Source organism: Sturnira hondurensis, unplaced genomic scaffold (assembly GCF_014824575.4).
Source record: "Sturnira hondurensis isolate 20B ecotype Veracruz unplaced genomic scaffold, ASM1482457v3 Scaffold0017436, whole genome shotgun sequence".
Classification (NCBI taxonomy): domain Eukaryota; kingdom Metazoa; phylum Chordata; class Mammalia; order Chiroptera; family Phyllostomidae; genus Sturnira; species Sturnira hondurensis.
The window spans coordinates 10,040,916-10,057,319 of record NW_028090067.1 but is presented as its reverse complement, the minus strand read 5'-3'; the positions used below and the strand labels follow the sequence as shown (position 1 = coordinate 10,057,319).

Below are 16,404 nucleotides of genomic sequence, written 5' to 3'. Positions count from 1 at the left end.
GGAAGAGATTACCCATTGTGTTGAAAAAGGGGCACATGAAGGAGAATTTAAGATTGAAAAGATGGATTAAATTGTAAGAGGGGAATGCCTTTGATACCAGGTTAAAAACTTAAAATGTATAGACTAAGAATTTTGAGGAGCTGAATATCCTGGAGGTGAACTTTTACTTGGGACTTCTTCAGTTGAAAGCAATAGAAAGCCCAACTCAAACGGAATTTAAACAAAAAAAATTAAAATAAAAAGAAGAAATTGTATGGGCTCATGTAATTGAAAAACCCAGAGGTAGTACTAGCTGGAAGCATGGCTTGATCCAAGTTCAGATGATGTCGTTGGGCTGCTTCTTTCCCTTGACCTTGCTCTCTTCCTGTTGGCCTCTTTTTCAGGTTCCTACTAGTGGCCCCGCATATCTCCAGATTTACATCCTCTTAGGTCCAAGTTTGGAAGAATAGTGCCTGTTCCTTGCAATTCCCCTACAAATCCAGAAACTTTCCTGATCAGACTCATTGGTGCACTTTGGCTGCAGGGAAGGTGTGATGATGATTGGCTAGAGGGGTCCTCTGCCTTCCCCAATCAGTGTTGGTGAGGGAAATCAGGGGCTCTGTTTGGCCAGGCCTGGTCACACCCTCTCCTGGGGTCGGAACCGCACCAGGACCAGGAAGTCTGAATGTTGGGGAGGGACGGTTTCCCTGAAGACATGCAGCACATTAGAGGAGTAGAAGGTGTATCATTCAGTTAGGCTAGGTTTTGCTGAGAAGCGACACCAAAATCTCAGTGGGTTACCTCAGAAAGCTGTAACCAAAGTTTATTTCTCACTCATGCAAAGTCTAGGGGTCTCAGGCAGCTTTCCAGAGCAGTCGCCTCCAGGTGGTGGCTCAGACTTCCTGGCTTCTTCCATCCTGTGTCTCCATGATCAGCCCAGTAGGAGAAAGGAGTGTGCTGTGGTCTGGAAGTGACACTTGTCACTTCTGCCCACAATCTTTTGGCCAGAGCCAGTGTCAGGAGTGGGGGGAGGATTGCAATCCTCTGCATGTGCCTAGATGAGCGATGAAAATTAGTGGGAGGTGACGCAGCCAGGAGGGGTGAGCGCAGACAAGCAGTGCCCGCAACCATTGCTGATTGAAGGCCTCCCGGTAAGGTGGCCTGCCCTTGTCAGATCCATCCCTTTCACCCCTCGTGTCTCGTGCTGGGGATGATGCTGAGAGCGAGTAATGTATCCAGTAAACTTTTAGCGCCTTCCAGTGCTGGTCCCCAAGGGCTGAGGAGGAGTCACGTGATGCCATCTTTCTGAGGACAGGAAGAATATTTGACACAACTCAGGCCATGGATTTGTACTTGATCCTGTCCCACCAACTGCTCCGTCAGACATGAGGCCTTCATTGAGGGAGAGTCACTTAGCATTTCTGGGCATCGAAGGGCACGAAGTACTTGGCAAAAGTTGTATTTTTCCAGACTTAGATCTTTACACAGTCTAAAATGTTTTTTTGGCTAGGTGGGAAACTTGTCTGACTTCTGTACCTAAGTTATGACTTCATTCATATTCTTTGTCAGTAGTAAAGATAAAATTTAGTCAAGGAAAAAATTCTTTTGTGGTGATCTTAAAAAATCAAACCAGAGAACGGTATGGGGGCTATGGAACAGTATGGTGGTCCCTCAAAAAAGGAAAATAAAATTACTTGTGATCCAGCAGCTCCACTTGTGGGTCTATACTCTAAACAAGGGACGGCAGCCGCTCCAAGAGACACTGGCCCGCACCCCCACGTGCATCACGGCATTATTCATGGTAACCGTGTCCCTGGTGGATGTCGTCCCAAACAAAATGCGGTCTCCACCTACGATGCGGTATTACTCAGCCTTCAAAGGGAAAGAAATTCTGACACATGCTACGAGATAGATTAGCCTTGAAAAGGTTGCGCTAAATAAAATAAGCCAGGAACAAAAAGATACGATATGATTCCCCTTGTACCAGGCACCTGGAACAGTCAAGTTCACAGACAGAAGGCAGAGTGGTGGTTACCAGTGGCTGGGGGTCGGGGGTGGGGTGGGAGTTTCAGTTCTGCCCGATGAAAAGCGTTCTGGGGTGGCAAATGTGCTGACGGTCACACAGCTATGTGAATGAACTTAATATCTGACCCATATAGTTACGGGTGGTTAGGATGATACATTTTATGTTACTCATATTTTACCGCAACCAAAATGAGTAAACAGCCCTCCCCCCAAAAAGCTTACATGCTTTGCTCTAGTTTGCTCACCACATTTCCCAGTGCTCCATGGGATTAGCTGGTGAAAGACCAGAAGCTACTGAGTGTGCCAGTGGGTGTCCCATCTGCCACACTGTCCCCTGAGAGGCACTTAGCTTCCCGTTCAGGGTGGCTGCGTGGAGACCAGGCTCTGGCCAGAGAGTTGGCCAGAGCAGCAACTCTGTCTCTCTCTGTTTCTTTGTACACTTATTCACTGTCATCATCCATTAGGTGCAAAAGGAATTCACTTTCTAAATTCATACCCACTCTTTTCTGCTTTGGGAAAGTACATAACTGACTAGTTAAGGGCCCTTCTGTTTATATTTTAAAATCTGCGGTTTAGTCTACTCACTCTCTTTGTGAGTGGTTGCCATCCTTTCCTTTTGCCTTGTAAGTATTTGTTTTATTCTTAGCACTTTTTCAAAGGGGTTGCAGGGCATGCTGCGATCCCTGTTAAGCTTCTGATATCCTTCAGTTTATTTTGAGTGATGACAAACGTCCAAGAGTTCCGGTGACCGTGTTCATGTGATTGATACACCCCGGGCTCTCTGTCCGGGGGGTGGGGGGCGCATTCCTGGGCAGCTTTCGGAGATGTGCTGGCCAGCTATTAGCGATTTTCCATTGTGGGACTGTTTCTTTGAGAGCTTCACATATTCTTCTTAGGTCGTAGGAAGGGAGAGAGACTTCATTGCCAATGCCATTTCTAAATATAAACTACTTATTTAGACAGGCTATTAGAACTTCCCTTGGAAGGTTTATTTGTGGAAGAGCTTTTAGGTGCTCTGTCAGTGGTCCTGCTTCATGTACTTCATCGTGTGGTCCCGCTCAGAACACAGCATCTGCCGTGACGGCCCACTGATTTTGTAAGGCCAGAGGGCTTGCGTGTTAGATGCCCATGGGCTTGGGGCTGCCGGCTGGCTTCTCCCTTCCTCAGGACTAGTTCTTGTCAACAACGGTCTGCCTTCAGATTTCTTAACACATTGCTGTTTCCTTCCTCAGCTTGGTTTTATTTGCAAAAGAAAAAAAATCCAAGGTTATTGTCTAATTAGTGTCTTTGTCAAAATCAATGGAGAAATGGAATCAGCGAATCTTGACTATTTGGGTTTTCAGTAGAGACGGCCGTATCTGGTCCGTCAGTGGGACATGCATTTGCCCATTCATCCACTCATCCATGCCCCTGCCTTCGCTGGCCTGGAAATTCTGTGTGGGGATGTAAAGGCTTGGTTGGAGCCTGGGGTAATGAGGCAACTTCACTGGAGACCATGGAGAGGTTCAGGGGTCAATCTCTCTGAAATTTTCTGCAAAACCTCTGTTTTCTGGGAAAAGGATCCTAGAGCTTCTGTTAGTTTTTTTCCTTTTTTGAAAAAATTATTTTTTTATCCCCACCTGAGGACATTGTTTCACTGATTTTAGGGCGAGAGGAGGGGAGAGAGAAAAACATGGATGCGAGAGAGCAGCATCCATTGGTTGCCTCCTGTACACACGTGCAGACCGGAGGTCATACACACCCGTGACCTTGCGTTTAGGGGACGATGCTCCAACCACTGAGCCACACCAGCCAGGGCCTGTTAGGGTTTCAAAGGGCCCCCAGCCCTGAAGCTGCAGGGGGCCTCTGAAACGCTCTGAATTGCACCTGATTGGAAGTCGCACCCTGCTAGATCGGTACCTTTCGGGCATTTCAGGTGGCCCTTGGAACACAGGTGGATAACGTGGGCTGTTCCCAGTCGGAAGGAAGTGAGCCCAAGGGAAAGGGGAAGCACCATAGACTCTAAAGCTCTGAAGTTGGAAGGCCTGAATCCATTATTTTGGGGGGGGAAATGCACCCTTCTGAACAATGCTTGTTGTTCCCACAAACCTGGGGAAGGGAGTCAGGAGCATCCATTCCAGAGTTAGACTTCCCGGGTTCAAAGCCCAGCTCTGCCTTTCAGCTGCTGTGTGTCCTTCAGCAGATGATAGAATTTCTGTGTGACTCTGGTGTCCTCATACATAAATGGGATAGAGTGCTTGCCTGGGAAGGATGATGTGAGGTAATGTAAGCACTTCTGACGGCACGTAGTACGTGGTAAGTGCCTAATCAGTATCAGCTATTACTCAGAGCCAGGAGGTTGTCTCTGGTAGCGTAAAAACATAGACGGTTCCGTTTAGTAGTACAATGTGGGCAGTTGAGTGTCTGTGTGCTTGTGTGGTGGTTTTGTGTCTGTCTCCAGAAAGACACCGCCTTCAGCATTTGTTTGCTCATGCGCTGTTGCGAGTAAATTCTGGTGCGCCAACCTCACAAAAGGTGAAAGCATGCCTTTACATATCCTTGTAGCAAAATAGGATGGTTGGTGTTCCTGTCACAAAATGTTCCATGATGAGGTTCTCCCTGTTTGCTGCCTCCCTGTGAAACTGTGCGTAGTGCCGGGTCCGCTGTGTTGGCTTCGACCAGTCTTGGCAAGAAACACACGACGAATTCCTTGTTGTTTTTCTGGGTGATGACGTGATAATCGTGATATTTAAATTCAGTGGTCTGCCTATTTTCTAAAATCTGTAACTGGCCTGTAGTATTTTATAAACCAAACAAATCTTTCGGTGATGTCGAAGCTAATACTCTTTTTCAATAACAATTTTATCAAGGTGTTATTTACACACCCTATGAATCACCCCTTGAACCTCTCCCACTCGGGTTTTCAAGTATATTCACAACAATTCTTCAGCTGTCCCCGTAATCAATTTTAGAACATTTTCATCACCCCCAAAAGAAGTTCTGTACCCATCACCAGTCAGTCTACCTCTCCCGACCCCACGGTCCCAGGCAACCACTTATGTTCTTTCTGTCTGTATGTACTTGCCTGTTCTAGACATTCGTGTGAATGGGGTCACACGGGTGAGGTGCGTTGGGACTGGCTTCCTTCACTCAGCATGATGTGTTCAAGGCAAAGCAGGTTACTCTTGCACTTTCGTTTGCTCACTTGGTTGGAAATCACACTAACCCTTATTTAACACATGGTATAATGTATTTGGTTCCTTTACTTCTAGAACTGGTTCCTTCCATTATGAACAACTTGCTGAATCCAGATGCCATTTTCTCCAACAATGAGATGAGCCTGTCGGACATCGAGATCTATGGCTTTGATTATGACTACACCTTGGTGTTTTATTCAAAGCACCTGCACACGCTGATATTCAATGCTGCTCGGGACCTCCTGATCAATGAGCACCGGGTAAGAGCACGGGGCACCCCCGCTCCTTCTCCCACCCCTTCGACATCTGAAGAACGGCTGTGAGCTGACCTGCCTCACGCCTGGCACGTTGTCACTCAGAAAAATGTGGCTGAATGAATGAGGAGGGTTTTTGTTCCATTCCAAATAATTCTACCAGGAAGATATTTTTTTTTTAAATTAACCATTTTATTGAGGTATGGTGACACGTAAAAAGCTGTGCATACTTAATGTATAGACTTCCTTGAGTTTGGGCATAAGTACACACCTGTGAAACCATCATCACCCACATCAAGAACACAGACTCTCCATCCCCTCCCAAAGTTTTCTCCTGCCCCTTTTATTGTTGTTACTGTTATTTGTGTGTCTGTGTGTGGTAGGAACACTTCACATGCGATCTACCCTCCTAGCAAATTTTTAGTATGGAGTACAGTATCTGCTCTAGGTACCATGCTGTATAATAGATTTTTGGGACTTACTTATATTACATAACTGAAACTTGTATCCAGAAGATAGGTTTCAGTTTGGGGGTTTTTGGGTTTTTTTTTTAGTCTTTTGGTATCTATCAGTGGAGATTCATCTACAAAAATGAGTTTGTGCTCTCAGTTCTTACAGAGCAGCAACATAGCTTCTTCCCAGATCTGAGAAGGTGGCAGCCCGTTGAGTTCTGGTTAGAAGGAATTCTTCAAATGTTAGGCATTGTGTCCACAATGACCAGTGTTGTGGCTGCCCCAGCCCCTGTGGTTCTTATTACAGTCGGAAGTAACCCTTTAGCAGCAAGCATCAGGCCACTTTAGAAAGATACAGCTTTATTATTTACAAGAACTCTAAATGATACCACACACCTGGGGCCACACAGCAAGGTGGACGTAGAGAGAACACATGTTCAGGGGCCTGGGGCTCTGCTTTTATTGGGGTTGAGGGTGGGGGGCCTACAGTGTCCTTGGCTCACACTTTATTGGTGAATTTAAAACATAAGACCTGGCATTTAAAGCGTGGGAAGAGAAAACAAATAATCAACCCAAATGGTCATTTACTGTCCTCTACATGATCTCTGAAACAAAGAGCCACCGTAGTGGGAGGTGGCCTGGCCCTTTGCCTAGTTCTGTGGCTGGCAGTGTGTGTGTTCCAGATTTGAAGGGGATGCCTCTTTGAAATGGATGCATCGGGAATCGGGCCTCATGGCAGGCACTTGCATTACAGAAAAGCAAAATCAAGGTCACGGCTTGTACTACACAATGGTTTACCCTCATCACTGATCAGAATCATGTTCTTTTGCAAAGAACAGTTGAATATCCTCTGGTGCTGAGTATTGTTGAGATCCTAGAATAAGGAAGGAGAAAAGAAACACTCAAAGCCTAGCATGCTTTTCTCTAGGCTGGTGTGAGTCCAGTTTTCTGGAGCCAGGATGAGAGGTGTCCTCAGAGTTTGTGTGGGTGCGTGCCCCTGGGGGACCCCCACAGCCCCCCGAGAAATACCTCTGGAGTCCCCATCTCAGGCCCTGGTGCCTTACTCCAGGAGGGGTTCTGGTTTGGGAGAGAGTCATCCATGGTTGGACAATTCTGCCTTCACAGAGATTTCTCCACCCATCTCTTCTCTTCCTTCATCCCTTTGCACCGTCCTTAAACCCAGACTAAGGGCCTCTTCTCTGCCAAGCCCTATAACAGAAGCCAGGAGCACGAAGACAGGAAGGACCCAGGTTCTGCCCTCAGAGGCCCGGCAGTCGAGTCGGGGAGTCCGTCCTACAGGTAGATGAGGTATGAAGCCACCTGGTGGAGCCTCTGCAGATATCCGACCAGAGGGCAGGGACGTGTGGGGGATGCTCGGGGCAACTTTTTCTGCCTGAGGGAATTGGGGGACATCAAGGAAGGTGATATTTCAGCAGAGTCTGGAAGGAGTTTGTCAGCACCGGTGGGCTGGGGGTGGGTGGAGTGGGTGGGTGTGAGTAGCCTAGAAACAAAAAACTTGACTGTTTTCTGTTTAAGTAATAGGTTGGGTGTAGTATAGACCAGCCCCTGTGTCCTCTGAGACTTCTCTTTCCCTAGGATGATCATTCTTAGTTCGTTCAAACCTTCTCATTTGACCTCTTTTTACCATCTTACAATTTTTTTATTTAGTGATTTGAGAGAGAGAAGAGAGAGAAACATTGGTTTGTCATCCCACTTAATTGGTTGCTTCTTGTATGTGCCTTGGAAATCGAACCCGCAACCTTGGTGTATTGTGATGATGCTCTACCCAAGTGAGCTAACCAGCCAGGGCTCTTTTTATCACCTTTTTTTTTTTTAGATTTTATTTATTTATCTTTAGAAGGGAAGGAGAGAGGGAGAGAAATATCAATGCATGGTTGCTTCTTGTGAGTTCCCTCCTGGGAACTGGCCTGCAACCCAGACATGTGCCCTGACTGGGAATCCAACTGTGATCCTTTGGTTCTCAGGCCCGACTCAATCCACTGAGCTATACCAGCCAGAGCTCTTTTTATCATCTTGGTCACCCTCCTTTGTGTATGCTTTGGTCTACTCCTCTCTGATGTAAGGGCTTGAACTGGAGATGTTACTGTAGGTGGGATCTGACTAGTGCGGAATAGAGGGGGACCATCACCTCCCTGGTTCTCAGTACCATACCTTTATTAATGCTACCAAAGTTCCCATTGGTTTTGGATCCTCACCATTTGATACAATGTGTTCCCTTCAGCTTTTGGTTATCAGTGAATTTAATAAGCAGCTCATTTTGTCTTCATCCAAAATGCAGAAATGGTGTTTGCCAAAAATAACTTGACCTCTGCCACTAAGCCATTGGCTATCTTAGTTATGGCCACCCTACCAGATGGCAGCCCATCCGGCCACCAGCCATTGAGCAACATCTCCCCCTTTGTTCAAGAGATTCTCTTCTGTCTAACCCAGGGTCCCTTTCCTTGACTTGGAGGATGGAAGCAGAATAAGAGCTTGGTGGTCCTGCCCTTCTTCTCCCATCTGTGAACCTATACCACTTTTTCAGCACCCCACCGGGAGATCAGGCTGGAGGGGTCTGGGCGTGGGTGCTGGCATTCAAGTTCCAGGTCATATGCTGTGATCCTGATGTCACTTATAAGGTCGTTACTAACAGCACCATCTGTTGCTTGTCTGCTAGGTACCAAAAGTACAGGTTCTAGAACCTGATTGGCTGGGGTTCAGATCCTGGCTTTATCATTTCCAGTCTGTGACAACCCTGCAAATAGATGTCTCGGTTTTACTGTTGAGGAAACCGAGGCTGATGGAGGTAAGCCAGTAGTTCAAGGCCACAAGATCAGTGGGAGGCAGAACTGGAATTTGAGCTTAGTCTGCTCATTTCCAAGTACAGATGCTCCCTCCTTTACTCCGCGTTGCCCTCTGTGGGGTATGTGACACCTGTCATTTCTGCCTCATGGGTTTATTGTTCGTACAAAAATAAGATGTTCATGAAGTTTTAAAAATTTAGGGAGACAAACTACGAAATTTGGGGGAAAGGAGGTTACGATGATTAAGATTAGAAAAGCTTCTAGATTTAAGATCATTGAAATTTCAGTCCCATTATGTGTGTTTGTTGCTTGGATAAAAGAAATGTGTCATAACACTAATTATATCGTGCATATTAATAGAGTCAATTATGCTTCTGTGCATTTTCTCTTTGGATCTGAAAATAATTCTTCTAAGACGCTGTTGAATGCGTTGGCTTGGCACTGGTTCTCCTGCCAAAGACTACGTGTCCTTGTAGAGTTGGAAAGACATCTGCGTTGAGATGCAGTCATAGAACAATAAGTGGGCAATTTAACATCTTCCCAAAGAGCACATGTAAGCTGCCAGCTTCTTCTTAATTACCCGTTTTCCCTCCCTTCCTTCCTTCCTTCCTTCCTTCCTTCCTTCCTTCTTTCTTTCTTCTATCTTTCTCTTCCTTTCTTATTTCTTTTACAAGAACATGTTTTCACAAAAATAGAAATAAAAAATACTGGATAGCCACTGTTCCGCACCTTCATTTCAGATGCCCACCGAGGGCTACAGAGGGACTTAGGAGAGTTCCTGAGTTCCTGTCCTACCTTTGCACCCTCCTCAGTGTCCCAATCATGGATCAACACCGATGTTCCCCTGGTGTTCAGGCTGAAGCCTAACATTAGCTGAGACCCCGAGGTTCTCCTCCATTCCTCCTCTGATCTCTCAGCAGATGCTGTGGGCCCTCTCTCTCTTTTTTGAAAACAAATAATCTTTTAATTTGAGAGGAGTCTGAGGTTCACAGAAAAGCTGCAAAGGTAATACAGAGAGCTCCTGTCTAAGTATTCTATACCTGGTTTCCCCTAATGTTAACATGTGAACGTTTTTTTTCCTTTTTCTTTTAAAATAACGATACAGTCACAGAAAGTTGCGTAGATAGTACAGAGTTGTCCTCTACCCCTTCCACCTAATTTTCCCCATTGGTTCCCTCTTAAATAGTTACAAAATGAGAAAATTGACGTTGGTATGCTGGATCTGTATAGTTCTGGGGTTTTTTTTATCACATGTGTAGATTCACGATGCAGGCATGGACATGATGCAGGCATCCTGAGTTTTTATGTAATGTCCTGTTCCTGCTCCTCTTGGCTGTGACAGTTTCTCAGCCTTTCCTTGTTTTTTGAGAACCTGGACAAGTTGGAAGGGTACTAGTTAGGGTGCCCTTCTCTTGGGATTTGTCTCATGTTTTTCTTAGGGTCAGACTGGGGTTATGGTTTGGGGGAGGAAGACCACAGAGGTAAAGTGCTACTGTCGTCACCGCTTATCTAGGGGATGGACCATCAATGGGACCTACCTGTGATGTTGGCCTTGATGAGGTCGTGCCTGTCCTCACGTCTCGCCCTCAGGCTTCCCTTTCCCCTTCCCGTGCTGGTTCCTTTGGGAGGATTCACTCTGCGCAGACGCGAGCCCTCTCTCACTCATGCAGAAGATACTCCTCCGGTGCGTTTCCCGACTGCACCCACTTCTCCCCTCCCCCACTGCTGCCGCCCTCACCTCCTGCCCGGCCGTGCAGTGGCCTCCTGACTTGTTTCCCTGCTTCTCTGTTCTTGCTCCTTAGTCTGATCTCCATTTGGCAGAAAGAACGAACCTTTAAATATTGATCATGTCACTCCTGGGCTCAACCCCTCCCCCCCCCCAGCTTTCCCGTCACACTTGTAATGACATGGAAGGCCTCCAGGGCTCCCAGGCCCCCGCTTCCTCACTAGCCTCTCCTCCCACCTGCCCGCTCTCTGCTGCAGCCACACCAGGCTGCTTGCGGCTTCTCTAGCTCCCAGACACGAGCCGCCTTTGGGCCTTTGCCCTTTCCTCTGCTTCGGAATGTCCCTCTGGGCTGCCCGAGCCCTTGCTTCTCTTAGTTTTTATAGCTCTCTGAACTCGTGGACTGCATTTGCTTTGTAGTACTTGTCAGGCACGATATTGTGGTTTTTTACTTGTTTATGGTCTGTCTTCCCACAGTAGAGTGGAAACCTCTTAGGGTCAGGGACTGTGTCAGTTGTGTTCATGGCCATATTCCCAGGCCCTAGCACAAAGTATGTGCTCAGTGAATACTTGACGTCTTGGGGAATTCCACAGTTAAGCAAGGGTCTCGTGCCTGGCGTGCAACTCTGATTCTGGTGTAGGTCATTTGCCCTTACTGACTATTTTGTGTGGAATTTGGAGAGCTTTGCCTTTATGCCCTTCTGCCCTGCCTCCAATTAGACTCATAATTTAGGCTCCTTTAAATAGCAAACTGAGACCCCTGAAAAATGGATATGCTTGTAGGCATCTGGACCTCAGGAACTCACGGGCAGTGTTGTGGCGTCGAGGTCGTGTGCTGTGGCCAGAGCTCTGTCGCTGTGTTGGCTGGGAACGGGTGCATGGCCAAGCTGCAGATTGGGGGGAATGGCACGTGTGGGGGCTCCGGGGTCCTCCGCAGTGTTTTAGTGCTAACTTTCCTCGAGTCTGTCAGGGACATGACAGACTGCGGCATGTTCCGGGCGACCTTGGCCTTTCCTTGTCTGCACCCCCGCCCTCCCCCCCACACCCACAGATTGCACCCACAGCTAGAACAGATCCAGGTACTGAAGGACACGAGTCTAGGCCTAAATAAGATTTTTTAAAATAAAAATCTTGAAAGTTTTTTTATCTATTATATTTCTTCCCACTTTTAGGGATACTAGTAACCTTCATGACATGAGGGGTGAGTCACGCTTTTCAGGATGGTGGAAAGTTTCTCAACTACGAAGCGTCCAGAAAATCTAGCCATAGGCCATTGGAGAGAAGTGTGGTCCCCTGGCCATTGGGAGCGGCTTTGGCATCCTTGACTGGACGTTACTGTGACCGGCTGGCTATTCCTTGAGATGTTATGCACGCCCACACGGGCTTGTGTGTGTTGGAAAGGTGCCCATCATGGGGACCTTTGGGACTTGGCTGCATGCATAGGGAATTACAGTTGAGGGCCAGGAATGGAGCACAGACATCACCCAGTTCCAGTATAAGGGAGAGGCTAGGAAGGTTCAGTGACTCACCTGAAGTCCTCCAGGAGAGTAGCAGAGGCTAGTGGAGGGGGCCTGAGAGCCCAGGCCTCCTGAGTCCCCATCCAGGAAAGAAATTCAGTTTTCTCAAGCAGTTGCTGTGTGCTGGGAAGACTGGCCCGATCCCCCACTGGCATCCGTTGGTTTAATCCTCTCTGCTTTCATGTAGGGTGGGGCTCTTGTTATTGTCACCTCAGAAATGAGAAATCGAAGCCCAGAGAGACATGATCTTGCAGTGAGCACATGGTAGGACTAGAATTTGACGCCTGGTCCCTTAGCCCTGGGCCTGTATTCTTTATCAGGTGTTGTCCTGTGATGGCTCCTTCAGCTGCTTCTGTCAGTTCTCCAGGTTCTGCTGTGGTCTCTGGACCATTCGAAAGCCACTGTGTATCCACCAGGATGTCTATCAGTAGCTCCCCAAGAAGCAGCGAGAGTGACAGGTAGGCCTAGTTCCAGAAGGAGCTGCCAGACTTTCAAGCAGTCCGTGTTCAGAGTATATGCACTCTCTCTCATTCACACGTGTCTCTTAGCTAAAACAGTCAGCAGCCCCCTTGTCACCGCGAGTCCTCTCAGCAGACTCACTGTGCCACCTGATGTGGCAGCTACTGCTGTCACAGAGGCGATGAGCATCTAGTATGTGGCTCAGGGTTTGTTCTGATTTGGTTGTGGGGGCAGGTTGGGGTGGACCTGGCTTCGAATAGTGGCCTGACCTCTGTTTATCTCTGTGAGCCTGGGCAGGCTCCTTGGCTTCCTCCTCAGACTATCTAACAGGAAAACGAACGTGAAGTGCCCTTAATGCTGGGGGAGTAAATAAAGTCACAGGAGGTGTCCAGAACAGTGTGGCACACGGCTCAAGAAAAGCCCCTCTCTCAAAAACCTGTTAAACACCTTCCTCCTGTCCTTTCCCTGTTCGCCACTCCCAAGTTAAAAGGAGACTCCAGTGGGTGGTGTCTCCTAGCCTCACTTCAGGGGAGTGACAAAGTGTCAAGCGTCCTGTGGGGCGTGTGTTGGGTTCTGGGGACAGGAAGTGTATGAACTGTGCACGGTGTTCTGAATTCTTGGGAACGCCCATGAATGGAAATATCATGTAGTGATTTCTTGGCACACATGGCAGGTGTTAGACAGATGAGCCCGAAAGTGACATTTGAGTCAGCGCTTCGTGCAGCTTGAATTGAAAACTTGCTGTCTGTGGTTCATCCTGGTGGGACTGGGACATCTCCTCATGCCACCGTGACCTCGGCCATGAGGAGTGAGCAGCGCAGCCCTTGCAAAGAGGTTTCCTGTGGGTATTGATTATTGCCTAGGTTTGTGTTTTTTTGAGAGGCAACAAGAACTTAATTTGAGACTACACAATTGCAGTGCTAGTGAGCACGGATTCAGGCAGAAACCGAAAGAGCGTTTCCATTACATAGTAACGGCAAGGGGATTTTGTGAGAAAGGGAAGGGAAATAATGACACAGATAGAAGAAAACCCAATTGGGGGCAATAAACTCTGCTGTACATAGTACCGATTCTTGCGGATGTCCATAATTACCTCATTGTGCTCGGGTCAGCTTTCCTGTTGGCTTTACCGAGAGTTGTTTGGAAGACAATGTTGCACTGATCCAGTCCAAAGGTTGTTTTGTCCAAGTCAAACATTCTGCAGGTTCAGAGAGCAAGGTTCCAGGAGCAAGGCAAGCACTGTCCCTCTGGGACGGTGGCTCCAACTCTGTTTGCAGATGGCTCTGTTTATGCCATTTTTCACAAGCTCCATGTAGCAGAAGAAACTTCTGTGCCAGGCAGGTGTGTCCGTGGTGCTCAGTCCCCTGGGGCTCTGTTTTTGGGGAGACACGCAGACTCCAGAATGACAAGTCCATGGATTGTTTAATCTTACAGGATTCGGGAAATGTTAATCCGTGTAGTAAACCTGCACTCCCCCTACAACCCCCACAGAACCCCAAACCCTGCCCCTGTACTACCATCTATGTTGCCCGGCAGGGGTGTCCAGCCTTCCGGCGTCTCCGGACCACACTGGAAGAAGAGTTGTCTTGGGCCACACGTTAAATACAAAAACACTAATAAAAACTGGTGAGCGAAAAAAGGTTTTAAATAAATTTATGATTTTTGCATTGGGCCGAATTCATAGCCATCCTCAGCTGTGTGCAGCCTGTGGGCGGCAGGCTGGGTGCCCCTGCCCCAGAGCATCATGGGAAGTGTAGTCCGGAGGTGTTCCCTGTGGCCACAGGCATCTTGGCTGCAGGAAGGCAGGCACCTGGGTTTTTACTTACGCAGTTTACATTGTGATTGGAAGATTCTGGTGACACAGCCTCTGTAGCCTCGGGAGTAGAAGTTCTGTCCTGCAGATCTGTGCTCTGAGGGCGGGGGGTGTGGGGAGAGCAGGGGCTCAAGCCTGACTCCTCACCCACCATGCCCCAGCTCCGTGGCCCAGGCCAGGCTGTTTCGTCCAGTGCCTTTGATGTTGTGTCAGTGGAATGGGAATGGCAGGGCAAGCAGTGCTGGGTATCTCGGTTCTGTCCGTGGGGTAGCTGGAGTTCCGATTCTGAGCCTCAGGGAGGACGGAAGGACTCAGGTGCCTGGTGCACTGGATAAGGAGGGAGCTGCTGTTTTTGTCTGCATCGTTTGAGGAATGGTTTAATAACCAGGAAACACCAGGGGAGCTGAGCTGTCCCCCAAAGCTGTGCGTGTTCTGAGTCACTGTCGTCACTGTCGCCAGGTGACTGGAGCCACATGCTAAGAAAGGGCCCCTCCATGCCTGAGTCAGGGGATGCTGTCCTGACAGCGGTGGGGTCCCTCCAGCCCATGGAGGGTGAGCGGTGGCCTGCTGTCCAAATGAGAAATGTAATGAAAGCTATATGGAGGGGACCCTTTGAAAAGTGTTCTGCTTTGGTGTCTTCACGAAACCTGGTAATGGGCTCATCGTGGGGCTGCGACATGGAGGTGCTCAAATGCGAGCTGAATGGTGGGCGGCACCGTACTAAGGAGGGAAGAAGCAGATGTGAGTCTGGGTCCAGGGCTCTGGGAGTCTGGGGCGGAGGGAAGGAGGGGAGGTGGCAGTGAAGATGAGAGGAGTTGGGGGGATGAGGCCCCACCTGTGCTGGGCGGATGCACAGGGAGTGGGGCTGGGTGGAGGGCTCTGGGGCTGGGAGGCCCTGGGTCCAGAAGCAGAGGGACACGATGTGATTTACCCCTTTCGACCCCACCTTCCCACCACAGTACCGCAGCCACCTTGGCCTTCGTACAAGGAGCAGATCCGGACACTGCCTTGAGCCTAGTACACACCTCGTTAGCTAAAACCGGTTTCTTTCTTTTTTTCTTAGTACCCCGCTGAAATCAGGAAGTATGAATACGACCCAAATTTTGCAATTCGTGGACTTCATTATGATGTGCAGCGGGTAGGTTCAATCCTCATGTTTTTCTAGTTTAAAGGTGCTTGGGGATAAAATGTACACTTGGTGCTTTTCTTTGCTCAACACGTAAATTGATTTAAAATTCATGATCTTTGGGACTGCAAAGCTGAATTCTTCAGCACATCTTTGCATCAAGTCTTTTTCAAGAGACTGGGATTGGAAAAGCACGAATGCGTGTAGCAATTTGGGAGATAGCGTTTTATTTCCAGGAGGCCCTTTGCTGTTTGGAGGAACAGCCAGCCAGTTTTTACACCTTTCAGTAATGAGTTGCACGGTGCTTCAGTCAGCCAGCAGCAATGTCAGAAACTTGCCCGTGCTTCCTCGTTGTGACAACCTCACATGGGAAAAATTTATAATGACACCCGGAATTCTCATTCAGCGTGCAGATAGCTGTGCCTTATTAACATGTGCCTGTGTTTATGTTTTGGAAGGCTGTGTTGATGAAGATTGATGCTTTTCATTACATCCAGCTGGGAACTGTCTACAGGTAAGAGTAAGCTCCCTCGCCCACACACTTGGCCCTTCTCTCCTGGGCTCTTCCAGTTTTCTGCAGAGTAATCCGTCCTAGGCATTGCTGCTCTGCTTATTTCCCTAGAGCGCTTTCCCCAACCACCCTCTCCTCTCTTCCGAAATCCCTGATGGCTCCCCACTCTCTGGAGACTAGAGCTGTCTCTCAGGTTTCCCGTTAGCGTCCTCTTTTTGCACGCACAACTCCTTCAGACACTGGGTTGGTTACGACTCTTAGCTGCAAGTGACTGGAAGCCAGCTCAGGCTGGCTAACGCAACGCAGTACTGGCTCACTGCTTGTATAGTCCAAGGGCAGTGCCCGGCGCAGATGCGGCCGGCTCCAGGGCCCAAACTGATGTCGTCAGCACTCTTTCCATCTCTGGGCTCTCTTGCTCTCAGGGATAGCTCCCTCTGGGGCAGGCCCCTCGGTGAGGAGTCACCAGGCTTTCCAGGTCGAGAGGCAAAGGGGAGTTTCTTTTTCCTACAGTTTCTACCAGTCTCAGAGGGAGTGGATGCTGGCAGGTACAAATAACGTGTGTTCC

At 48.4% G+C, this 16,404-nt stretch overlaps 1 protein-coding gene across 1 annotated transcript in view; it reads left to right on the top strand.

Moving 5' to 3' along the window:
* NT5DC3 (5'-nucleotidase domain containing 3) overlaps positions 1-16,404 on the top strand; it is a 44,933-nt gene that overhangs the window by 7,773 nt on the left and 20,756 nt on the right. The window contains exons 2-4 of the mRNA XM_037068013.1: positions 5,256-5,440; positions 15,266-15,340; positions 15,787-15,842. Coding sequence (XP_036923908.1) covers positions 5,256-5,440; positions 15,266-15,340; positions 15,787-15,842 — 316 coding nt within the window. The remainder of the gene's footprint in view (positions 1-5,255; positions 5,441-15,265; positions 15,341-15,786; positions 15,843-16,404) is intronic.